Consider the following 27,117-nt stretch of genomic DNA (forward strand, 5'->3'; position numbering starts at 1 on the left):
CTGACAGGGATCCGTTCAAGTGATATACAATAATGGTACCAGCATCCCAAAGGAAGATATATGCACAAAAAGTTTGGAGGTAAGGGACTTTGTGTATATTTTTTCGAATTAATCTTTGTTTTTCATTTTCAATATTTGCTGCCGCAAAAGTCCCTTACCTCCAAACTTGTTGTGCATATTGCTAGGACGATCTTCATATCCCTGCCTGCATTCAAAGTGGTCTAGTTGGACTTTACCTCTCTACCTGAGCGGCACCTACATTTTGTGTTTTTGGGTCACAAAGGGACAGAAATGTTTTTTTTTTCACTATTAGACCTCATTCAGAAATGCGTTGAAGCCCTGTAGCCCATATATGAGCACCTGTGTTTTTGCGACTTTAGCCACCAGGTTCTGTGTGCAAGGCAGTCCATTTATTCATTTTTATTAGTACAGGCACTTATATAGCGCCATCAATTTACGCAGCCCTATACAAATATATTGTACGTTCACATCTGTCCCTGCCCTCAAGGAGCTTACAATCTAAAGTCGCCAACTCACATTCATACTTACTAGCGCCATCTGAGAGAGGAGCCAGTTTACCTACCAGCATGTCTTTGGAGTGTGGGAGGAAACCGAAGTAACCGGGGGAAATCGGCACAGGGAGAACATGCAAACGCCAGGCAGGTAGTGCCGTGGTTGGGATTCGAACGGACGACCCTAGTGCTGCTAGGCGGAAGTACCAACCGCTCATGTCTATTGGGAAGCAGCAGCTGCATGGACAAAGCCGCTCTTTGAAATTTGATAGCTTTGCTGGTGCGGGTGGGCAGCTCCAAACTGTCCGCATTTAGGGTCAATCACCCGCAGCTGCATGGCTGTCAAATTTGAAACAGCTGCGGACGGAGGGCACAGGTGTACCCATCCAGCCTGGCTGTCAACAGCCTGTCAATGATCTGTGAATGACTGACAGATGCTACAGCTGGATGGGACACCTAGTGGTACAAAGGTTTAGGGCAGTATGCAGTCAAAGACAAATATAAACTCGGGCACCTGTGCTCTCCGCTCACAGCTAAATGCCCAGGGTGCATGGGGCCTAACGCTCAACATGAGAATTCCCATTGTATCCTATGGTGCCCATATGTTGTTGTGTCCTGTTACCTATGTAGTCCATATAATGTCATATCGTGTCACCTATGGTGCCAATAGGATGTCGTGTTGTGGCACTTGAACTCAATAAAGTACTAAAGTACATGAGCTTCTGTGGAGTAGAGTCATGCGTTTGTGCTGCCTAAAGACTTTAATGGGAGTGCCTGCAAAGAAAAAAAGAAAACACTTGAAAAAACTTGTAACCTGTGGGTGTGTTTTTTTTTTTCATGCCCCTCCTTCTCTTGTTAATTGACTTTCCAATCCATTGGCTATAAGGTAGCACCCTCTAGAGCAGGGGTCTCAAACTGGCGGCCCTCCAGCTGTTGCAAAACTGCAAGTCCTATGAGGCATTGCAAGGCTGCCAGTTACAAGCATGACTACCACAGCAACAGCTGGAGGGCCGCCAGTTTGAGACCCCTGCTCTAAAGTGTGCTAGAAGTAGAGTAGGCAAACCATATCTTGACTCATGCTTTAAATTTGTGAGTCTACAATTGGGTCAGGGTTTTTGGAGTTTGGGGCTGGATGACTCATCATGGCAGTTCTCTGGTGCCTCCCCCTGATATCTGGACAGTTGGAGAACCTTCTATAATTAGAGGAGGGGGGGTAGGAGGAGCTGCCATGCATATTTATATTTATGAGGCCTGGCTGGCAGGGGACTGATATAACCTCATAAATAGACATGAGCCATGCCAGCGGGAATATGGAGGTGCAGTGTTGAGGAGGCTGTCGTGGCCCTCAGGGGTAAACCCTAGTCTGGGGGGGGTGTCTTGCCTAGGACCAGATCTCGGGTGCTAGAAGGATCCTGCCAAAGACACAAGGGAAGAAGCTTTTCTGGAGGCAGAGGAGCAAAGGGAAGACAGAGTGAGTAATTCAACACTGGTGGGGACCAGTGGTGGCTGGTGCTCAAATTTTTTTTTTGGGGGGGGGGGCGCAAACAAACTGAAAAATACTGAACCCCCCATCAAATGCAGCCTCACTGTGCCCATCAAATGCAACCTCACTGTGCCCCATCAAATGCAGTCTCACTGTGTCGCATCAAATGCAGTCTCACTGTGCCCCATCAAATGCAGCCTCGCTGTGCCCCATCAAATGCAGCCTCACTGTGCCCCATCAAATGCATTCTCACTGTGCCCCATAAAATGCAGTCTCACTGTGCCCCATCAAATGCAGCCACTGTGCCCATCAAATGCAGCCTCACTGTGCCCATCAAATGCAGCCTCGCTGTGTCCATCAAATGTAGCCACTGTGCATATGCCAGTTGGATCTTTTAAGATGTGAGTTGCCCTCTGTCTTGATTTTTTATACTAACCTGATGCATTTAGTCTGATGTCCCTCTGTGTTTTTCTTTCAGTGTATTTTTATATGTTTACTAGCAACCTGGAGTAGAACTTTAAATTCAATTATTACAGAAATCTGCTATGTGGTCATTTTAGATAAAATATTTTAAATGCCCTTTACCATCTCTTGCCTCATTATGTTCTTTCATTGGTAAATTAGTGAAAATTAATTTTATTTTACAGCAATTAAAACATCCAAACCTTGTTAACCTGCTAGAAGTCTTCAGAAGAAAGAGGAAATTACATTTGGTCTTTGAATATTGTGACCACACTGTCCTCCATGAACTGGACCGACATCCGCGAGGGTGAGTGACTGGGGGGAGACGTATTACTTGCCTCTGTTCCTTTTATTAATTGCTAATTACTATGATACCTTCCCCACTGGTGCCTCTCTGTATTTTACCTTTGCTTTAGTCGGGAATAACTGGATCTAGAACTGATGTGGCACTTTGGTACCCAAGTTGGGTTGGATGCAAAGATGTAACTATAGCTATAGCAGACCATGTGACTGCTTTGGGGCCCAGAAGCAAAGGGGGTCCAGAGCTTTTTGGCTACACAGTGATTTATGCAGGAAGCAAATAGAGTTTTCCAAATACGTTTGGAATAAATTCATGTATATAATGTTTGGGAAGATTTGGTGCTCTGGATTTGTAAAGGAATAGTCCATGTGATTAAAGGCAGGTGCCTTGTTAATGGTTTTGCTATAGGCCCCATCTAACATAGTTAGGAGTAGTTAGGTAGCCAATTTAAACACAACACTGTATTTTCCTTTTAATTGCTTGCCGACCGTACACTGTATATACATGGCGGCAGGCGGCTCTCCTGTGCAAGATCACACACCTAGTACCTATTCCTGCACTTCCGGGCCTGAGATGGCCCGCTCCCGCTGTGGTTGGATGCAGCGGAAACTGTTTGGCGGTTATGGTGGGCTCGATGTCCTACCGATGTTTGGATGCACAGGGAGAACGGCGGTCTGCCAATGTAAACAAGGCAGATCGCCGCTCTGTCACCACAGAAGACATGGATCCTGTGTCTCTGCTAGGCAAGGGCACCGATCCATGCCTTCTCCTAGTACAAGCAGCTCCCCCACAGTAGTAAAACAGAGCTAAGGCATACGTTTAACCCTTTGATCACCCCTGCTGTTAATCCCCTCTCTACCCGTGTCATTAGTACAGTGACAGTGCACTTTTCTTTTTATCACTGACCGTGTGATTTAAAGTAATGCAGTTCCGTATAGCAAAAAATGGCCTGGTGATGAAAGGGGGTAAACCTTCCAGGGGTTAAGTTGAACTTCAGAGAGGTACAAAAAAACAAAACAAAAAAACGTATAATTCTGCCATGTATTCGTTAAATAAAATACACTTAACACATAAATGCCAGAGTTTCTTCGATATCAGCCTCATGTCATCACCTGCACAGCAAGGCTCACATTGGGAGTGTTGATTTATGTAGTGCCGTCAGTCCACAATTTGAGGTGAGATGAGAGCTGTGATCCAATCAGCAAGCTGCCTCCCCTTTATTATCCAATCATAGGTTGGAGGCTGGTTGGTGACCAGGCTGCATTGCTTAACCACTTGCTGACCGCCTCACGGCGATATACGTCGGCAGAAGGGCTCGTACAGGCAGAATCACATACCTGCACGTTGCCCTTTAAGAGATGGCCAGCGCGCGCATGCGTGCAGCAAGCTCTGTGAGTCGGGTCTTGGGTCCCATGGACTTGATTGCCTCGGGTTTACCCGCGATCGCCTCAAGGGGAGCAAGAACGGGGAGATGCTAATGTAAATAATCATCTCCCCCTTCTGCCTAGGGACAGTGTTACTGATCTCTGCTCCCTGTGATCGGGAGCAGAGATCAGTGACGTGTCACACACAGCCACGCCCCCCACCGTTAGAAACACTCCCCAGGACACACTTAACCCCTACACTGACACGGCCAGTGTCATTTACACAGGAATCAGTGCATTTGTATAGCACTGATTGCTGTATAAATGACAATGGTCCCAAAAATGTGTCAAAAATGTCCGCTGTGTCCGCCATAATGTCGCAGTCACGATAAAAATCGCTGATCGTCGCCATTTAAAAAAAAATAATATTAATAAAAATGCCATAAAACTATCCCCTATTTTGTAAACGCTATAACTTTTGTGCAAACCAATCAATTGCTTATTGTGATTTTTTATTTATTTTTTACCAAAAATATGTAGAATACGTATCGGCCTAAACTGAGGGAAATTTTTTTTTTTATATATATATATCTTTTTGGGGATATTTTATAGCAAAATGTAAAAAATAATGCGTTTTTTTAGAATAAAAACCGCAGGGGTGATCAAATACCACCCAAAAAAAAGCTCTATTTGTGGGGAAAAAAAGGTTTGGGAGCCACGTCGCACGACCGCGCAATTGTCAGTTAGTGTAGTGACGAACTGCAAAAAGTGCTCTGGCCAGGAAGGGGGTAAATTCTTCCGGGGCTGAAGCGGTTAAAGTATAACTAAAGGCAAATTTATTTATTTTTTTAAGTTTTGAACAGAGTGGAGAGGGATTAGAACACCTGTCCGCTTTTATTGCCGTTAGGGATATTCCATTGAAAGTGAAAGTAAAAAAAGAAAATCCCAAATTTTGGGTTGTCCCCATAAAAGTAATAGAGGGGAAATCTTCCAATCGGCACACTGGTTCTGGTGACCTGGGGGTACCCAAGAGATTCCCTTAATTTGCAGAGATTTCTTCCCACTTCCTGTTTTAGCTATTAGACAGGAAGTGAAGCTAAATCTCCCTATTGGGACAAAGGTTATAATCTTCCCTTACTCTATCCAAAATGGGGGAAAAAATAAGTTTTGCCTATAGGTCTACTTTAACTGCTTTAGAGAAAAGTGGGGTCACCGACCTGTGATGCCTGAATCACAACACCAACTAAACATAATTTCATATTCAAATTAGTTCACTTATGTATTTAGCTGTGTGCCTAAAAATTTGGCTTTAAAAAAAACAGGTGTGACTTAACAGTAGCAGCCTACTGGGGTGCTACATAGGCACTGCTACTGCAGTCATCTCCATTAGCTCCTGGGTTTTGTGGCTGAGCGGGATGTCTGGTGGGGACAGCTGCATACAGTATGAGCTTCCTTTTGGAAGATTTCTTCTAACTTCCTGTTGCACCTCTGGAACAGGAAGTGAATGAAATTTCCCAGGGGTTTGAACCCCGTCTAAAGCCGGGTGCACACGATCAGATTATCGGATGAATTTTCGTCCGTTTTGTGTATGCTGCTAGTCTCATATTGAAAGTGAAGAGGTTACTCAACATATGAAAATTCTCGTATGACAGAATTCAGCTTCTGAAGTGATGTAATCTGTTGAATTGTTTTGTGTGTGTTCTTTCATTTCTGAGCATGTTACGATTTTTTTTCGGACGGAAAATGTACTTATTGAACTGTAGCGGCGGGCTCCTGAAGAGCACGCGCTATGTGTTTTTCAAAATTAAACCTTGCCTAAACTGCAGTTAGGTTTGGGTTTATTTGTCTAAATTTGACTTCTGTATCAGTCTGACTGGACTATGAGATGTTCAGCCTGGCCACAGGGGGCACTGTCTCTTCTCTCAGGTGTGGAACTAGGGTCTGGTCAGGTGTTTAAATTACTCTCTCCCTTGGAGTCAGGTCAGTGGGAGTGGCCCTCCCGCTGTGCCCTCTGGGAGAGGGTATTCAAGATGCAGACGTCACGTGGTTCGGGGTTCCGGTCCAGTATGATGTGCTAACTACTTGGTCCTGGTCCTCCTGACCAGCCCCCAGGAAGGCTATGGCCCGCTCCATGTAAAAATCAATGTAAGTGAATGAGAGCCGTCTTAATGCACACTACTGAAGTTGCTCCGACTTCAGAAAAGGTTCCTGTACTACTTCAATCCGACTTCTAGGCGACTTGTAGCCATTGATTTCAATGGAAATCGCCTCCAAGTCGGATCTCCATCTATTTTGAAGCGACAATGTCGCCTCTCTCACAGAATAATCAGCTCTCGAGGGGGAACTCCACGCCAAATTTTAAATAAAAAACTGGCATGGGTTCCCCCTCCGGGAGCATACCAGGCCCTTAGGTCTGGTATGGATTTTAAGGGGAATCCCCTTATGCCGAAAAAACGTTCTCCCAAAATCCATACCAGACCCTTATCTGAGCACGCAGCCCAGCCGGTCAGGAAAGGGGGTGTGGACGAGCGAGCACCCCCCCTCCTGAACCGTACCAGGCCGCGTGCCCTCAACATGGGGGGGTGGGTGCTTTGGGGAAGGGGTGCGCCCTGCGGCGCCCCCACCCCAAAGCACCTTGTCCCCATATTGATGAGGACAAGGGTCACTTCCCAACAACCCTGGCCGTTGGTTGTCGGGGTCTGCGGGTGGGGGGCTTATCGGAATCCAGGAGCCCCCTTTAAAAAGGGGCCCCCCAGATCCCAGCCCCCCACCCTATGTGAATTAGTAAGGAGTACATCCTAACCCTACCCATTCACCTGGGGAAAAAAGTGTCAATAAAAAAAAACACAACACAGGTTTTTAAAGTAATTTATTAATCAGCTCCGGGGGTCTTCCACCGACATCGAGGGTCTTCTTCCGACTTCTCTGCTCTGTTCAGCCTCTTCTCCCGGTGTCCGGCCTCTTCTCCCACTCTCCAGCGTCTTCTCCCGGGCTCATCCGCTATCTTCTTGCAGCTCTTTTACTAGTGGTGGAGCCCGGTCTCCTCCGTCCTTCTTCCTTCTTCTCTCTACCGATGTTGACACAACGCTCTCTTCTGCTGTAATGGCTTGTGCGCAGAGACTTACATATGTATGGGGCGTTGTCACTGGGTGATGTCACACGTTGACCCTGCCCCTTATGACATCACAGTCCCAGCATGCCCCGGGACTCGCTCATCCCCACTCCCTTTCCTGACCGGCCAGGCTGCGTGCTCGGATAAGGGTCTGGTATGGATTTTGGGGGGACTCCCACGCTGTTTTATGCTCCTGGAGGGGGAACCCATGCCGGTTTTTTATTTAAAATCTGGCGTGGAGTTCCCCCTCGAGAGCTGATTATTCTCTGTTTGTTTGGCCACGGGCAAAGTCGCCTGGCCTGGGGCGACTTAAAGTCGTGTTGTAAGTCTCCCCAAGTCGTGTTGAAGTCACTCCAAGTCGCGCTGTTATTTATAGTCGTGTCCAAGTTGTCTCCAAAAGTCGTGCTGGAAGTCGTGTTGCCCCTGTGTGAATGGAGTCTTAGGCTCCATGCACAGTGAAGCTCAGAAAAGCTTTTTCTGGAGGCCAGGTTGCTGGCAGAAAATTCAGGTTGAAAAACCCGATTTTAACAGCGTTTTGTACTAGCGTTTATGAGCGTTTTTTAGCTTTATCATTTATGGGCGTTTTTAATAAAAATACACAGAGGACACTCCAAAAATTGCATAATGCATTCCCAAACTCCCATGATGCATTGAAAAAATAGAACGCCGAACGCTAATTAATGTGCGTTTATGCACGTTTATCGGCGTTTGGCGTTTTTGGTGGTCAGCAAAACGCCTCTTCAGAGAACAGCCCATAAACTCCATTGCTGATAAAAGCTAAAAAACGTCCATGTGTGTATGGACACATAGGATAGAGTGGAGTTTATGGGCTGTTAAAAAAGAAGCCCAAACTCCAAAAAACTGCCGTTTATGAGCTCCAGTGGGCATGGAGCCTAAATCAACCTCTCCCTCTGTCATCCTTTCTCTCTCTTCCTTCTCTTTTCTTTTTTTCTTCCTCTTTCCCCCTCCTCGCTTCCTCTCTCTCCTCCTACCTCTCTCTCTTGGAACAAATACCTATTGGAAGACTTCCCCTTGTTACTGTACAGGTGATGACTCAACATTTTGGGATTCCCTCTCTTTGTGTGCCAAAATAACTGGAACAGAGAGGAAATTTCTTTCCCTCTGCCTCCCCAAACTTCCTTGCTTCCTTTTTTTTTATGGAACAAGTGTCCCTATTGGAAGACGTCCTCTCTATTACTGTAATGTTGACAACTCAAAAGTAGTTCACATATGTATTTAGTTGTTTACCTAAAATTTGTCTTTAAAGAAAACACATGTAACTTACATTACTAGCTTAGATACAGGCATACCTCATTAGACTGTAAACTACTGTATCACAACGCTGTATCCTGGCCTAGGCCTAGGGCAGCACTTTGCAGGGGGGCAGCACGGAAAGAGTCCCCGCTGGGTTGCTCTACACTGTTATGCGGTCAGATTTTTCAACGGAAAATGTTTGATGGGAGCTTGTTGTTGGAAATTCCGACTGTGTGTAGGCTCCGTCGGACATTTTCCATCTGAATTTCTGACACAAAATTTGAGATCTGGATCTCAAATTTTCAGACAACAAAACTGTTGTTGGAAATTTCAGATCGTGTGTACACAATTCCGACGCACAAAGTTCCACGCATGCTCGGAATCTATGGAAATTTTATGCAAATTAAGGGAATCCATTGCCCTCCCTCAGGCTCCCAGGGCCAGTGTCCCCACTGGAAAATTTCAGGGCGGGTCTTAAACAGCAAGGGGTGTGTCTTTGACAGGAAGGGGTGGGTCATATTTAAATTAGGGGGTGCACGAGTTTAGTCAGGCCTAGGGCAGAACAAAACCTAAATATACTACTGCTGTATCAGTCTATGGGATCTTTTCTTATGACAAGTCCTTCCTGTGTAGCAGGGAGTGGTTGTTAATGGTGTTGCACTACAATGATTGATGTCCCTACCTCGTCCCCTCCCTCGCTTCCATAGAAGTTTTTTTGTAGGCCCTGGATGTCAGCGATGGCTGTTTACTTTCAGTATTGTGCAAGCTATAATTCATTTTAATGCACTGGCCTTCATCCCGCACAGCGACTTGGTGCCATGGTAATATCTGATAAATCATTGGAGCAGCTTGTGTATTGGATGAAGGACTCGCCTGAATCTGATTAATTGAGGCCTAGTGTAAACAGAAGGCCGTCCGTAGTGTTGACACACAGTATCGGCAGAATGAATGAACAAGATAAGGGGTGCGGGAGTGCCACTTAATCCTCGCTGATCCCAAATAATGAGGATTATAAAAAACAGATCTAAAGTCTCATTCTGTTTCCTGTTTCAGGTTGACATTTTATGTTTGCGGTTTGTGTCCCTGTAAAATAGACTTGTCATTAAAATATCCACTCTTCATAAAACAGTATGGCTCATGTCAGTTTTAGGCAGGTCATACATTATTCAATTTTCTTTCAACCACGAATTGAAGGAAAGAAAATTGCTCGATTTCCCCATCAATACAGTCAGTGTTGATGGAGGAATTCCTCCTGCAGCACTATTGTGTTCTGCTGGCGGGGGTGGGGGGGGTTGCTTCCCCACTGGCAGAATACACTGCTGATGATCACTGCTGGAGACTCTAGCTGTGGGCAGTGATGCTGTGGAAAGGTCCAACAGTCCATCCGAACTGTATAGCATGGAGGGAGGAATATGTACTTGGGTAGGGAAGCAAAAAATCAACAGAAACCAGTCGTAAACATGGATAACCAAGGAAGCCTTGTTGGAAAAATAATCACCAAGCTAAGGCCGCTGCTCTCAGACAAATGAGAAAAAAACATATAAAAACAAATAGGGAAGCGCTGAACTAAAGGTTTGATAAATGAACAATAATGGACATTCAAAAAAAAAAAAATATATATATATATATATCTCCAATCCCACATCCAATCCCTTTTCAAATCTTGGCACCTCAACCTACGCAACATCACCAAAATACATCTCTTCCTAACCAATGACACCACAAAGTCTCTAATTCACCTTGATTACTGCAACTCCCTTCTAACTGGATTAGCTTTACATAGGTTATCCCCACTTCAGTCCATCATGAATGCTGCTGCCAGACTCGTCCACCTTACCAACCACTCCATACCTGCTACTCCTCTTCCTTCCACTGGCTTACCCAACAAATTAAATTCAAAATACTAACAACTTACAAGGCCATCCACAACTCTGAGCCCAGCTACATCACTAACCTAGTCTCAAAATGCAGACCAAATCGATCTCTTCGTTCCTCCCAAGACCTGACCTCTTTAGCTCCCTTGTCACCTCCTCCCATGCTCACCTCCAGGATTTCTCCAGAGGCTCTCCCATCCTATGAAACTCCCTACCCCAATCTGTTTGACCATCTCCTACTCTGTCTGCTTTTAGACGATCCCTGAAAACCTTTCTCTTCAGAGACGCCTATCCTGCCTCCACCTAAATGTACTTTTATATTCTCAGCTCATCCCCCCCACAGTTATCACCTTTTGTATACGATTTGATCCTCCCTTTTGGATTGTGAGCTTTAATGAACAGGGCCCTCTGATTCCTCCTGTATTGAATTTTTTTGTAACTGTGCTGTCTGGACCCCTGATGACATCAGAGTGTGCTGCCGAAACGCGTAGGGTGCCTTGAGCGTGATACGTCACTTCCGCCCCTTGCAGCGCAGCTGGAGCGCACACAGCATTCTCCAAACACAAGTTTGTACTACATGCTGCAATGGACATATTGCCATTTAAATTTTTAAATAAATTGTGATGAACTTTACTATGGGAGTCTATCTCTTCCTTTCATTACCCCACTGATGTCTGGAGGTCTGACAGCACGATTCGAGATCGGGAGAATTCCCTTCACTGGTCTGATCTGCGCTTTTTGACTACCTGTAAGCGCCTAATTAAACCCACAAAAGTGGACCTAATTCAACCCACAGGAAGGCAGCAGCACACAACTGGGTCAAAAACATAGACCAGTCTAGTAAAGAGCCCGTTCAACAGCTCTAGTAGGCCATACATTTATAAAAAAAAAAAGTTTTATGAATGTATGACATGATGGATTTAGTAAAGGGGCAGCTATGTTTAACAGAATACCTTAAAAATGTTAGATTAAAAAATATTTTTTTGCAAAAGAAAAATAACAATCATGTTATAATAACATAAAATGTTATAAGGAAATTACCTTAAACAACCCTTAACCACCGACAAGTGTGATAAATTATCGCATGAGATAATGCGGTAGTTACCAAACAATTGAAAAAATACCGCATTCGTTGTTTAACCACTTGAGATCCGCGCTATAGCCAAATGACGGCTACAGCGCGGATCTCCTTTTCCGGGACGACGTCAATAGACGTCGTCCGGTGCACGAGCGCCCTGCGCGCCCCCTGAGGGGCGCGCGCGGCGCGCTCTGTGATCGGCGAGTCTACGAGACTCGCCTGATCACCGATCCGTGCAAGGGGTCGGTCCCGACCCCTTATCACGTGATCAGCTGTCAGCCAATGACAGCTGATCATGTGATATAACGGAGCTGGTAATCGGCTATTATTCCTCCTCGCGCTGTCAGCGCGAGGAGAAAAAAAAAAAGCCGATCACTGGCGGCCGTGATCGGGACATCAGTCCCGATCATGGCCAGCCCTGCTAGTGCCCACCTGCCCCCTGCCAGTGCCACATTAAAAAAAGTAAGTGCCCCCCGTCAGTGCCACCCAGCAGTGCCCACAGTGCCACCCAGCAGTTCCCACAGTGCCACCCAGCAGTGCCACCCAGCAGTGCCCACAATCTGCCTCAACAAAGGTGCTGCACCCCAGTGCCACATATCCGTGCCCATCAGTGTCATCTACCAGTGCCCAGCAGTGCCGCCCATCAGTGCCCAGCAGTGCCACCTATCAGAGCCACCTATCAGTGCCCATCAGTCCCATCTATCAGTGGTACCTATCAGTGCCCATCCGTGCCACCCATCCATGCCACCTTATCTGTGCCCATCTTTGCCCATCAGTGCCGCCTTATCTGTGCCCATCGGTGCCGCCTTATCTGTGCCTATTAGTGCTGCCTTAACTATGCCTATCAGTGCCCACCAATGCAGCCTATCAGTGCCCACCAATGCAGCCCATCAGTGCCCACCAGTGCAGCCTATCAGTGCTGCCTCATCAGCACACTTCAATGAAGGAGAAAAATGACCCGTTTGCAAAATTTTATAACAAACTATTAAACATGATTTTTTTTTTGCATCTTTTTTTGTTTGTTTAGCAAAAAATAAAACTCCGAGCTGTAATTAAATACCACCAGAAGAAAGCTCTATTTGTGGGAAAAAAATGATAAAAATTTCATTTGGGTACAGTGTTGTATGCCTGCGCAATTGTCATTCAAAGTGCATCAGCGCTGAAAGCTGAAAATTGGTCTGGGACTGAGGGGGGTTTAAGTGCCCAGTAAGCAAGTGGTTAACCACTTCAATACAGGGCATTTATACACCCATCCTTCCCAGACCAATTTTTAGCTTTCAGCGCTCTCACACTTTGAATGCCAATTACTCAGTCATGCAACACTGTACCCAAACAAAATCTTTCTCATTTGTTTCATACAAATAGAGCTTTCTATTGGTGGTATTTAATCACCACTGTGTTTTTTTATTTTTTGTGAAATGAAGTGAAAAAAATAAAACTTTTGCAAATAAGTCATTTTTGTCCATAAATTTGGGCCAAAACTTATACTGCTACATTAATTTGGTAAAAATAAACCAAATTAGTGGATATTATTTGGTTTCTGTGAAAGTTATAGTCTACAAGCTATGGTGCAAATCATGGAAAATTGATCACATCTGATGCACTGACGGCCTATCTCAATTCTTGAGGCTCTGAAATGTCAGGAAAGTACAAATACCCCCCCCCCCCCCCCCAAATTACCCCTTTTTGAAAAGTAGACAGTCGAAGGTATTTAGTAAGAGGCATGGTGAGTTTTTTGAAGTTGTCATTTTTTCCCACAATTCTTGGGAAAATTAATATTTTTTAATTTTTTGCACAAAATTGGCATAACAAGTTGTTTCTCACACACACAGCATATGTATATTTCCAATTACACCCCAAAATACATTCTGCTACTCCTTCTGAGTATGGAAATAACACATGTGTGAGACTTTTACACAGCCTGGCCACACAGAGAGGTCCAACATGCAAGGAGCACCATCAGGGGTTCTAGGAGCATAAATTACACCTCTAATTTCCTAACAACCTATTACATTTGTGAAGGCCTTGGAGCACCAGGACGGTGGAATTACCCACAAAATGACCCCATTTTGGAAAGCAAACACCCCAACGTCTATTCTATGAGGCGTAATGAGTCTTTTGAACAGTTCATTTTTTTTCACATGTCTTCGGAAAACGTGGAAAGAAAATTAAAACGTTTTTTTTTTTTACACAAAGTGGTCAGTTTATAAGATATTTCTATCTCAAAGCATGTATATAGCAAAAAATAACACCCCAAAATACATTCTGCTACTCCTCCTGAGTATGGCGATACCACATGTGTGAGACTTTTACACAGCCTGGCCACATACAGAGGCTCAACATTAAAGTAGTACCTTCAGGCGTTCTAGGAGCATAAATTACCCATCTCATTTTATTCCTACCTACCACACTTTCAAAGGTCCTTGAGCACCAGGACAATGGAATTACCCACAAAATGACCCCGTTTTGGAAAGCAAACACCCCAACGTATATTCTATGAGGCATGGGCTGCAGATAGGTACTCGGGTACTCTGATGGGCTGCAGATAGGTACTCGGGTACTCTGATGGGCTGCAGATAGGTACTCGGGTACTCTGATGGGCTGGAGACAGGTACTCAGTTACTCTGATGGGCTGGTGACAGGTACTCGGGTACTCCAATGGCCTGGAGGCAGGTACTCGAGTACTCCGATGGCCTGGGTACTCTGATGGACTGGTGACTGGTACTTGGGTACTCTGATGGGTGGTGACAGGTACTCGGATGGGCTGCGACAGGTACTCAAATGAACTGTGACAGGTACTCAGATGGGCTGTGACAGGTGCTCAGGTACTCATGTACTCAGATGAACTGTGACAGGTACTCGGGTACTTGGGTACTCAGATGAACTGTGACAGGTACTCAGTACTCAGATGAACTGTGACAGGTACTCGGGTACTTAGGTACTCAGAAGAACTGTGATAGGTACTCGGATACTCAGATGAACTGTGACAGGCACTCAGATACTCGGGTACTCAGATGAATTGTGACAGGTACTCGGATACTCAGATGGACTGTGACAGGTACTCGGGTACTCAGATGAACTGATAGGTACTCAGATGGACTGTGACAGGTACTCGGGTACTCGGATGAACTGTGACAGGTACTCGGGTGAACTGTGACAGGTACTCGGGTACTCGGATGAACTGTGACAGGTACTCGGGTACTCGGATGGACTGTGACAAGTACTCAGGTACTCGGATGGACTGTGACAGATACTCGGGTACTCGGATGAACTGTGACAAGTACTCAGGTATTGAGATGGGCTGTGACAGGTACTCGGGTACTCAGATGGGCTGTGACAGGTACTCGGGTACTCAGATGGGCTGTGACAGGTACTCAGATGGGCTGTGAGAGGTTCTCAGGTACTCAGATGGACTGTGACAGGTACTTGGATACTCAGATGGGCTCTTTACTGTGATTGGGGTTGGGCTGCGTCAGGGTGACAAGCCTCGCCCCCGATCACTGCTCTGCACGCGCCCTAGGGGCATGAACAAGGGCCATGCTTGTGGACAGTACATGTGACCGGCTGTGATTGGACACAGCCGGTCACGTGGTAAAGAGCCATTTTTTTTTGGGGTCTTTACACAGATCTGGGATGGGCTGTGTCCGAGGGACACACCTCATCCCTGATCGCCGAGAAACCGAGGACGTCATATGATGCCTGCCCAGGATGGGAGATCCCATCTGTGGACCTCACATGACTATAGCCCGGTGTTAAAGTGGTTAACTATAAATTCTTAGTGAATTGAACTTTCACAACTGATTTACTACATGCGTTATTTTACTGCATTTTATTTGCTGTTATTTAACTCTTAGTGAATTTACCCCATAGTCCCTGTTCCCTAATTTACATGTCATCCACAACACTTGGTAAGCATTCCGCCATTTAGAAAAATTATCTTAATGCCACACTATTATTTGTAAGATTATATGACTGAGTGACATTTTGCTTCAGTATAAATCTTATGTAAACCCCCAGTCATGCTCATCAGTGGTAAACCCCCAGTCATGCTCATCAGTGGTAAAGCCCCAGTCAGTCAGGCAGAGGTCTTCTAGGAAAATGGGTATCAACCCTATTGAGACCAAGGCCCAGTAAATTGTTCCAAAACTTTCCATGCCCCATCTGTAAAATTGAATACCCCCTCCCATTAAAAGTATGGTAATGTAAAATATATATTGAAATGCTGGAAGGCTTTGAATGAGGCTGCAGGAAGATGGCTGTTCTGGAGGGGGTTAGGGGACTCTGCAGCAGATTTGGTGGCCTTGTAGGAGATGAGGTTTCTGGAAAGGTCTGGTGGTCTCTCCAGGTTGCAGGGGACTTTTCAGGGGCTAGGGGGCAGCTGTTGTAGGTTGGAAACACTTTGGCTGGAGGCTCTTAGCAATAAGCAATAAGCTGGAGGGGCACTGCAGGGAGCTGGGTGGGACTATGGGAGGTTGGAGAACACTGTAGGAGGTTGGGGGAATTGCAACCCACTGTGCCCGGTGGATCACAACCACTATTCTAGGAGACCTAAAAGCTGGTAAAGGTTGAATTTGTTCCCATATTTATGAAGCTTATCTCTGTCTTTGGTAGTTTCTACTTCCACGTCTCAGAGCCCAACCCATCTTAAAAACAATATAGACCCTATTTCCTAATTACATGTCATGCACAACACACGACCATTCTGCAACTTAAAAAGATTATCTCCATCCCACGCTATTATTGGTGAGATTATATGATTGAGTGACATTTAGTCTCTTGTGCTGTTTAATAAAAGGCCAAGGCCTGAAATTCCTTGTCATAAGCAGACACCGTTGCCAGCTAAGTGCAGGTTAAGTGCTTGTAACTTTGTTAAGCAAGCCGCACTAATCTTTAATATGAAGAAACGGTCGCCAAAACAAACAGAGGTAATACAGGGAAAGGAGAATTCTGCGCAATTTTACTGCCCTGACCATATTAAAACAATTGCAACACTCCAGCTTCTCGTGTATGTAAATAGTGTGTCGCTGCCAGTGAGATCCACATTATGGAGCGTTGTCACAGACGTCACGGTTGTTGCGTGGGATTTTCTGTGACTAGGGCAGTTGATGTGAGCTTAGACTAGGCAAGGCTATTGACCCTTAGGTCAAGACAGGAAAATCTGTTTACCCTTCATTTATTCATTTAAGGCATTTGCTAATCTAGCGCTGAAAATGTACGCACTGCTTTACATATTTTACATTCACCTGTCCCTGCCCTCAAGGAGTTACGGTCTAAGGTCATGCATTTTATTATTATTCTACAGGATGTATATAGCGCCAACAGTGCTTTACAATGTGGGGAGACGCTACACCAACAGTACAGTACAAAACAAGAGGGTTTACAATCTAAAAGGGAGGGGCTTGTGAAACAAAAGGTAGGGACTGTGAGGCAGGGCCGTCTTTAAGGCAGGGCAAAAGGGGCAGCTGCCCTGGGCCCTGTCATTGTTGTGGGGCCCAAAGCAGCTGCCTCATACTTGCCAACTATCCCAGTTTAAATTCCCTTGTCCCTTGAAGTTTTAGTCCTGTGCTGTGTCCTGATATCTCAGTGTGAAGTGCTGGTACTAATGCTACCCAGCTCTGCCCTATTGTTGTGTACAGATGACTCACCTGCAGACCCTGTGTTTACATGTAAATAACTAGCATTCGTATGTAAATAGCGGCGGCATTACTAAGTAAATAGCTGCGGCCGGCATCATAGATATGTAAATAAAGGTGGCATTCATATGTATATCATGCTCCCCTGCAGTGAGGAGATGATGTGCTGTAACCTCTAGCAACCAATCAGTGAACAGTATTACAGTACAGTAATCTCTAACAACCAATTAACAAGCAGAAATCATTTGCTGTAACCTCTAGCAACTAATCAGTGAGTCGTAATGTGTGCTGTAACCTCTAGCAACCAGTCATTTAGCAGTAATGATATGCTGTAACCGCTGGCAACTAGTCGCAATCGCTGCCTGATCTGATATAGTAAACTGATTTTAAGTCCAGCTGCTATTTATTGTATGTCTCAGAGCAGGTGGAATGTGAAGAAGAAGAACATTTTTGTCCAGGGTCCAATCAATATTAAAGACGGCCCTGCTGTGAGGGATGAACAGATGAGGGGAGTAGAAGATTCAGTTGTTAGCTGGAGGCTGTATAGGCCTCCCTGAAGAGATAAGCTTTCAGGGATCGCCTAAAAGTTGACAGAGTAGGAGATAATCGGACAGATTGGGATAGTGCTTTCCAGAGGATGGGAGAGGCTCTGGAGAAGTCCTGGAGATGAAGATGGGAGGAGGAGACACGGGAGCTAGAGAGCTGAAGGTCTTGGGAGGAGTGGAGAGGACGGTTTGGGTGATATTTGGAGATAAGATTGGTGATGTAGCTCTGGGCATAATTGTGAATGGCTTTGTATGTTATTGTTAGTGTTTTGAAATGTCTTCTTGGTCAGTGGGAAGCCAGTGAAGGGATTGGCAGAGAAGAGTGGCAGACACGGAACGGTTTGTAAGGTGGATGAGTCTGGCAGCGGCATGCATATGCTCGCATGCTACGGCCAATTTATCAAATTAACTTACCAGTATGTTTTTGCAGTGTGGGAGGAAACCGGAGTACTCGGAGGAAACCCACGCATGCACACTCAATGCAGGTAGTATCCTGGTTGGGATTCAAACCAGGTTCCTTATTATTTATGGGGTTCACAGTATTATTGGTTGTAATTTGGGGGAGATGGAAGTATAATGAATGTGATTGCATTCGTCTTATTTCAGGCTTTTTATCCTTTTGGTGATCCTACAAAAAAATAAAAAATAAAAAAAACACTTCTTGTTCCTGGGTGGCTACACTCACTCCATTGCATCTTTAAAGGTAGTCATGGTTGTCACCCAGGCTGCATTTCAAACATATCTTCCTCTCTTCATCTTCCTTACACGGGGAGTGGCCAAATTAGTTATATATATATATATATATATATATATATATATATATATATATATATATATATATATATATATATATATATATATGATAAGATTGTTTGTGCTTGCAGTTCAGCTCGCTGGAAGTGAAAAGGACACTGCATTTCTGGGCAGATCAATTTTCTGTACTTGCTGAAAATGTTCTTAGCCTAAAAAAAACAAAAAAAAAAAAACAAATGCAGTCGCCACTTCTAATGCCTGGTAAGCTGCAGTGTATTAAATGTTTGTTCTTGGGTATAGATACACTAAAATATATAAAGTATTATAAATATATATAAATATATATACAATGAAATATTATCCTGCTTTATTGCTCCCGCATAAGATATGGCTTCCTTATCTGTCGATAACGAAAGTTGATGAGCTCCATTTTTTTTTTTCTTTCTTTGTAGCCGTACTGTCCTACCCAGCTTTTTTTAGTGGTGGGCTTTTATTATATTATTACCTATTTAGTGTCAGACACAAAAAAAAAAGTGAATGTCTATTAACACCCAGCATGCAAGAGGTTAATTTGGAGCAGGGCCTGTACGGTTTGCTATGGTGATAAAAGCCATAGTATTTGGATCTTTATGAGGCTGGTTTGAATTGACAGCTGCTTTACTGCCCATCCTGTGTGCCTGCGTTTTTATTGCTCTATATGGGGGGAAGGAATTCATTACCGCTTGGCCCTTTGTCTGTTTCTGTGGCAGCACAATCCATTAAGTGATGGGAGGTCAGGAAACGGTTAATACTGGAGATTAGGGGTTTGGGCGAACGGTTCGGGCGCCGAGCATAAGTTCAGGCTAAACTTTGGTTGTTCGGATGTTCTGCAGAACACCGAACAATATGCGGTGTTCGGGGCAAATTCGAAAGCCGCCGAGACACCATTAAAGTCTACGGGACACTAACATGAAAAATCAAAAGTATTCATTTTAAAGGCTTATATGCAAGTTATTGTCATAAAAATGCAAAAAAAGTTTTAAAAATGGCAGTGATTTTAATAATGCTTACAGTAAAACAATAAAAGTGAAATATTCCTTTAAATTTCGAACCTGGGGGGTGTCTATAGTATGCCTGTAAAGTGGCACATTTTTCCCGATTGAGAACAGTCCCTGCACAAAATGACATTTCTAAAGGAAAAAAAGTCATTTAAAAGTACTCGTGGCTATAATGAATTGTCGTTCCCAGCAATACAGATAAGTCATTGAAAAAAATAGCAAGGGATCCCCCCAGTCTATTACCAGGCCCTTTGGGTCTGGTATGAATATTAAGGGGAACCCCGAAACAAAATAATAAAAAAAATTGCATGGGAGTCCCCTCAAATTCAATACCAGGCCCTTCATGGATATTAAGGGGAACCCGCGCCAATTTTTTTTTTTAAATGGTGTGGGGGTCCCCCTCAAAATCCATACCAGACTCTTCAGGTCTGGTATGGATTTTAAGGGGAACCCCATGCCAAAAAAAAAAAATGGTGTGGGGGGTCCCCCTCAAAATCCATACCAGACTCTTCAGGTCTGGTATGGATTCTAAGGGGAATCCTGCACCAAAATTTAAAAAAAAAAAATGCATACCAGACACTTATCCGAGCACGCAACCTGGCAGGCCACAGGAAAAGAGGGGTGACGAGAGAGCGCCCCAAAGCACCTTGTCCCCATGTTGATGGGGACAAGGGCCTCATCCCCACAACCCTTGCTTGCTGGTTGTGGGGGGTCTGCGTGCGGGGGGCTTATCAGAATCTGGAAGCCCCCTTTGACAAGGGGATCCCCAGATCCCGCCCCCCCCCCCGTGTGAAATGGTAAAGGGGTACAAATCTACCCCTACCATTTCACAAAAAAAGTGTCAAAATGGTACAAAAGAAAAGACACAGCTTGGGACATAAAGTCCATTCTCGAAGTCCATTCATCTTCTTCTCTCACTCCGCGAACGGACCGAAACAATGGGATCCTGTGTCTAGGTCTGACCAGGAATTCTAAAAACATGGAGTCTGTATATTTTTCCTCTTTCCTTGGCAAACCCTTCAGCTGATCTAATGTCTTCTCCGAACCCCCAAAAAACAATTGGCTGGTTAAATGCTGTCTATCCAAGAATGGCCCCCCTATGGTGAACTGGCATCTTGGTTGTGCTGGAGACACGCAACTCCATGATCCTTTGGAGGTGGTAACTGAGGTCAATGGCTTATTGTTTTCCATGAAGTGTTGTAGAAAAATCAGCAATATGTATAGCTCCCAACATTTTGAGATGGGAATGAGGGACACCTACTAACAAATGTATCTAGGCATTGGACACGCCCCTGCCACACCCCCTTAAAGGAGAAAATACAGCAATTTAGAAATTGGGTGAGAGGTTTAACGCCGGGAAACACTTTTTGAAAGATATAGATCAGACCAAAATGAGGGACACACGAGAGGTAAAGAGGCACAGAGGGACATTGCTCCAAATCAGAGACAGTCCCTCAAAATCAAGGACAGTTGGGAGCTACGACTATGTATAAGAGTAAAGGTGGTCACAGATGGATCAAAATTTGTCCGGTACCTCTTTTGTGGATGGAAGAATTTGTGTACAGATTCACTTGCAGCTAACCAATTATCCATGGTCAGCTTTGGATACACTAAGGTCTATATGAAGTCCTTCTCTAGGTTTTCCCACAGTCCTCCATGTAAATTACCAGCTCTATTACTGCTATGCTCTACGAACCATTGTTACTGTGGACTTATAGCTGGTACCCATGTTGGGACAAGGCTATCTAGCGCCCAGGGTAAAGATGCCAAATGGCGCACCCCCCCCCCCCCCCCCTCCCCAAGATGTATGTGCAAAAAATTTGAGCACTAATCTAAATTTCCTTTAAAAGCCATATTCTCCCAAACACAAATTCCCCCTCTTACCAGTAAAAATCCCACCCTTAAAGCAAACCCCAACCCTGCATAAATCTTTGCCCCCCCTATCCCTCCCCCCTCCCAGCTCAAATCGTCTCCTTTCCCATATTCCCCCCTCGTAGCACAAATCCTCTACCCCTCAAATTTGCCCTCTGAGCACAAATCCCCCTTAATCATCCGTACTAGTACAGATCCTCTCCCTTAAGTCAAAAAAAAAGTTCCCCCTCCTAGCACAAATGCTCCCCTGACAAATCGCACCTTCTAGTACACCCCCCCTCCCAAACAAAACACCTCCCAGCACAAATCTCTCCTCCTAGCTCTGTGAGCCCAGTCTCCCCACAGCACAAATCCTCTCGTTCCAACAATATTTCCTTCTAGAACAAATCTGCTGTATTGCTGTGATGGAGAAGTTTCATTCTCCTTAGTTTGGCTCAGTAATAAATACATAAGAATGCATCCCAAGCCCGGGATGGTTTTACCTTGACTGACCTAATGCTACAGGAATGTTTTTTCTACAAGCTGACTAACTAAAGGAATATGTGCTACCTTAAAAAATAATGCTACTTTCCAGGGGTTACAATTGGTCAATACCACCAATTGCTCCTGTATATACCACAGCCAAAACTTGAAAAGGTTAGACTCTCACCAGGGCTGCTATGTGCATGCATCTGGTCTGATTATCAGCCAAGCTGTAAAACGGGTGGATCTCCTTGGCGAAAAGGCATCTATAGCTTATGCCTCGTTTTCCACTGAGCGGATCGGTTTGGTTCAGTACGGTATGCTATTTTGAGTGTTTCCATTATGAAAGCAGCCCATACAACCGAACCGTACCGCACCATTCAGGGTCCTGCTTCAGATGCGGGGCCATACAAAATGGTACGGTACTGTTGGGGAGGAGTTACTGGCATCACACAATACATTCCACTGATTGGCGGACAGAAAAAAACGTCAATGCTCACATCAAAGGCATTTTTTTCTAAACCCCGTATGGCCCCTGATGGTCCGACTTGCACTGGAAACGCTCACCTGTAAGCCCTTGTACACACGGTCGGACATGCCGACAACCAAATCCATTTTGTCCGACGGATTTTGTCAACTGGTGTTGCTTACACACAAGTGGACGGAAAATCCGATCGTTCAGAACGTGATGACGTTATTTAATTACGAAATTTATAAAGCCGAGGTGGAGCCACCAAATCAGACGATACCTGACATTTAGGAGAGTTTCTCTGCAAGCCAAGAAAAGGTCCAGATGTCCCCATTTCTATTTTTGTTGAGGCCCCCTTTGGGTATGTTTTCCGTTCGGATTACCGTTGATTGATTGGTTCTTTGCTGACTTTATTGCAGGTGAGAGCGAAATTTCCCAGGTTTTTTGATCTTTGACTATTCAGACGCCCTTATCTTTGTATATATTTTGTGATTTTTCTACCTAATTTACATGTGTTTATATGGTACTTTTTTGTATATTTTCTGCAATGTTTAAAGTACAATTCTGTATTTCATTTATTCATATGTCTATCCATACAGCACTACAATGTTTATATTGATTCAAAGCTCCTGATGAAACTCTGTTTTTGAGTGAAACATGTCGAGCACCGTTTAAACTATGTTGATTGAGTTCTAAAGAAATTCTTTAAAATCATCGTGTATTGGATGGATCTCTACATATGCTGTTTTGTAGTATATTTTGATTATTTTCTTCTTTGTAATAAATTTTGTGATTTTTAATCTATGGTCCATTGTTGTTTGATCCCTATGGGTCCTCCCTACATTACATAATATTGATACCCTTAAAAGTCCTGTGAGGTTGGTTACCTCTTCCCCTGTTCTATATCTGCATTATTAAATTACGACGGGACTACGTTCAGGCTAGTAGCCAATAGCTTTGGTCTAGGAATTTGATCTGAGCATGCGTGGCACTTTGTCCGATCGGAATTTTTTACAAACGATCGTACAAAGTCCGATCGGATCATGTTGTCGGAAAATTTTACAGCCCAGCTCTAAAAGTTTGTCGGTTGGATATTCCAACGGAAACAGTCCGATGGAGCCCACACACGGTCGGATTATCCGACAACACCGCCTGATCGGACATTTTCGACTTACACTTCCAAACTGTACTGACCCGAACCCGTTCCGCTCAGTGGAAACGAGGCATACGTTTCTTGTTATATTTTTCCAAATTGTTTCAATTGTGATCTCAATCTGTCATTACTTCATTAAATATTATATACAGTTTGATTTTACTTGCAAGTGTTTGCGTGTTCTCTTTTTGCACATCTTGAAGATAAACCCCAAAAACATAACACGTGATGGTGATAAAACATACTGGAACATAACATTGACTTGTTGGCTGTGCACATTCTGTAAAAGGGAAATTTGGCTGATCTGATTTGTTTTATTTTCTTTCTGTTTTCTTTAGTGTACCAGAACATCTTGTAAAAAGCATAATCTGGCAAACGTTACAAGCCGTCAACTTCTGCCACAAACACAATGTAAGTACAGCGATTTTTGGGAGTATGGTTAATCCGATTCATGTACTAGACATCGAAGGGTCCATTCACATGGGGCGCTTTACTGCAGGCCTTGTTCAGGTTTGTGTTTTCCCACCATAGATATGCATAGGTGTTGCGTGCATCCCTGTGCCGGCGCCCCATTCATTTCTATTGGGACACGTGGCTGCACAGACACAGCCTCTGTGTCCTAATAGGACGTGTAGGTGCTGGTCCATGAATGCACCCTGTATGTGTTCAGGGACCTGAACCCGCACTCGCCCGCATGTTATATTAGGACACAGCGGCTGTGTCTGTGCAGTTTGGTGTCCCAATATAAATGAATGGGATGCTGGCATGGGGATGCACGCAACCCATGTGTATCCCTATGCCGGGAAAACACTGACCTACATGGGGCACAGTAAAGCGGCCCGTGTGAAAATGTTTTGGGGGGGTTAAAAAGATGTTATATTTACCTGCGCTGTGCAAAATATTGCACAAAAGGGTCCATTTCTTCCTTTTCTAGCAGTTTACTGCCGGCGCTGTTAGAAGTTTTTTCGAGAAAAAAGTTCCATCCTATTCCTTTGAATTGAAAAACTGACTTTCCTGACGCATCATGGCAGCACACACAGTGGGTTGTGACTCCGCCTCCACAACCTGATAGGACTGGTTAGCTATAAGATTTGAAGAGGAGTCCACCGTTGCATTCTCCTTTTTTTCCTCACCTGTATGGGACATTACGTTTCGTGTTCGGTTAGCATGGAACCCCTTACCGCACCACCCCAGCTAGGTTCAGCCTCTCCTACTTGGAAGTCCCTGTCCGTACGGTCTCTAAAGGAGCCATAACGCAGGGAGCCCCACTCTGGTGGTCTCAGGGGCAAAAAAATTATAAAGCAGCGGGCTTTTAAAAGAAAAAAACCTTAAAGAGGTTGTAATGTTTGCAGCGGTCTCCCCCTTCCTATCTGTCGTGCTCCCAGCATGTCCCCTTGTCTCTGCCTACCTTCTGTTTTCAGTCCTCAGCCACAGTTGTCCTTTTTCTTTTTTTTTTGGTATTTTTTCTTCCTTTTCTCCCCTTTGGGCACGCTGAGCCCTGTAGTTCCACGGCGCTGTGACCCTTCCATCATGGCGGTTCCGTCCGGACGTTCGGCGCTCAGGAAGTGACGTTTTCCCCTTGCCCTCTGCATTTGCCAGCATCCAAGATGGCGCAGGGCGGCGCAGACGGCCAGTGCGCATGCGCGGCGGTGACGTCACTCTTCCAGCGACGGCGGGCTATTTAAAAAATGACATTTTCGTTTGCAAGTGCTGCTTGTGCCTTCCACGCCATCTACCATCCTGATCTCTGCACACAGCCTGCTGCCTTGCAAGACAAGTCCTCCTGAACTCTGGTAAGCCTCTTCCTTTCATCTTTATGCACTTTGCCATTCATTTATTTGCTGCACCTTCTGCCCATACTCTGCATTGGCTCTTATACTGAAAACCTCTGGTCACAGGTGTACTCTATTCTTCCTCATGGAGACCGCTGCCTTAGTAGACCATCCTAGAACAGTAAGGTAAGGGGGCGTATGGATTGGTAAGTAGCGAAGAGGAGAAAAAAGAGAGCTCTGCCACTAATACCCTTTCATTTTGGTAGCTCTGGCAGGTCTTCGGGGTCATCCCATTCTAAAAGAAAGGAATGTTCCCCCTCAAGACACTCTCACTCTCGGCGAAGTCGATCAAGGTCTTCCCGTCATCACAGAGAACCGCCATCCTCTCATCGAGAGGAACACCATACCCGTCCTGCGGTTAATTCCTGTTGGGTCTGTGGAGCGCAAGCATTACCTAGTAAGCTTGTTTGCCAAGTCTGTCTGGAGGAAGCAACTCGGGACAAGGAAGCTGACGCTAGAGAAGCCTCTAATATTGTAAGAGACTCAGTTAAGGAAACAATCCTTCAGGTGACAGCTTATGATCCAATCAGGTCATCTAACTCAGCCTCAACCTCTCATTCTCCTCAGGATCCAGATGACTCCCCAGAGGATGAGGATCCCCTGACCCCTACAGTTTTCGACTTTGCATTAATAAACCCTTTTGCGAAATCGGTTAAGGAAGCGATCGGTTGGGAAGAAGAGAGAGAGGTCCCGCCTAAGTTAAGGAAATACTTCCCTAACCTAAAAAAAGACCCTGAGGTCTTCCCCTTTATCGAAGAGCTAGAAGAGCTCATAAGAGATGAATGGCAAAAACCAGAGAAGAAATCCGGCTTAAACAACAGATTAGCGAAGCTCTATCCCCTAAAAGAGCCAGCAGTGAACCCTCTTATCTCCGCTCCTGTGGTAGACTCTTCACTGATGCGATTAGCGCGCCATGTAACCCTACCAATAGAGGACGCCGTAACATTTAAAGATGTGATGGATCGCAAAATCGATCTCGACCTTAAGAAAGCCTACTCAGCAGCGGGGGGGGGCCTGTAGGCCTGCAATCGCTCTAGCAGCGGTCGGTAGAGCCATCACCTCCTGGACATCTGGAGTTGAAAAATTAATCGCAGAAGCAGCGGACCAAGACAAAATCATTTCAGCACTGCAGGAACTCAGCCTTGCGGGTGATTTCGTAGCGGAGGCGGCGGTGGACGTTATTCGGTCATCAGCAAGAGCAATGCTGGCCTCAGTAACTTCCAGAAGGGCTCTCTGGCTAAAACCTTGGGTTGCTGATGCGACTTCCAAAACCAGCTGGTGTAAGATCCCTTATGATGGCACTAACCTTTTTGGCTCAAAATTAGATTCCGCAATATCAAAGGTCACGGGGGGAAAATCGGGTCTAATACCGTCGGACAGAAGATCCAGGCAACAAAAAAAATCCGCCCTTCAGACGTCACCTTCCGGAAAGGTACCGGGACGTAAGGTCTTATAGACCCGGGAAAGAATTCAAACGGAATTGGCGAAGCACACAACCCTCTTTTGTGAGAGTCCAAAAATCGAAGACAACCGTGCCGGGAGACCAACAGAAATCTTTTTGATGCCACGCATGCCCAGCCCGCAATAGTTGGTGCGAGGCTGAGGCTATTTGCCCAAACTTGGATAGACAAAATAAAAGAACCCTGGGCGATATCCACCATTCAGCAAGGCCACAGGTGGAAATTCAAGCGAAAACCGCCAAAAAACCACTACAAATCTACCAAACTACCCTTTTCGCGCCTGAAGCGAAAGCTGTTAGTCAGATACGTTATGGAGTTGCTCCAGAAGCAAGCAATTATAGAAGTTCCACAGGAGCAGAGAGGAGAGGGGTTTTACTCTCCCCTTTTCTTGGTGTCAAAGAAAACAGGCGACTTGAGGCCCGTGTTGGACTTAAAGAAGTTAAACCAAATGATTCTAGTCG

General features: G+C 45.0%; 1 protein-coding gene across 2 annotated transcripts in view; it reads left to right on the plus strand.

The window, feature by feature from the left end:
• CDKL1 (cyclin dependent kinase like 1) overlaps nucleotides 1-27,117 on the plus strand; it is a 113,479-nt gene that overhangs the window by 58,390 nt on the left and 27,972 nt on the right. For both annotated transcript variants that reach the window (XM_077467604.1, XM_077467603.1), the window contains exons 3-4: nucleotides 2,643-2,764; nucleotides 23,703-23,775. In XM_077467604.1, the coding sequence (XP_077323730.1) occupies nucleotides 2,643-2,764; nucleotides 23,703-23,775 (195 nt within the window). The remainder of the gene's footprint in view (nucleotides 1-2,642; nucleotides 2,765-23,702; nucleotides 23,776-27,117) is intronic.

Source organism: Lithobates pipiens, unplaced genomic scaffold, assembly GCF_037356315.1.
Source record: "Lithobates pipiens isolate NorthernLeopardFrog02 unplaced genomic scaffold, aLitPip1_a1.2 Scaffold_57, whole genome shotgun sequence".
Taxonomy (NCBI): domain Eukaryota; kingdom Metazoa; phylum Chordata; class Amphibia; order Anura; family Ranidae; genus Lithobates; species Lithobates pipiens.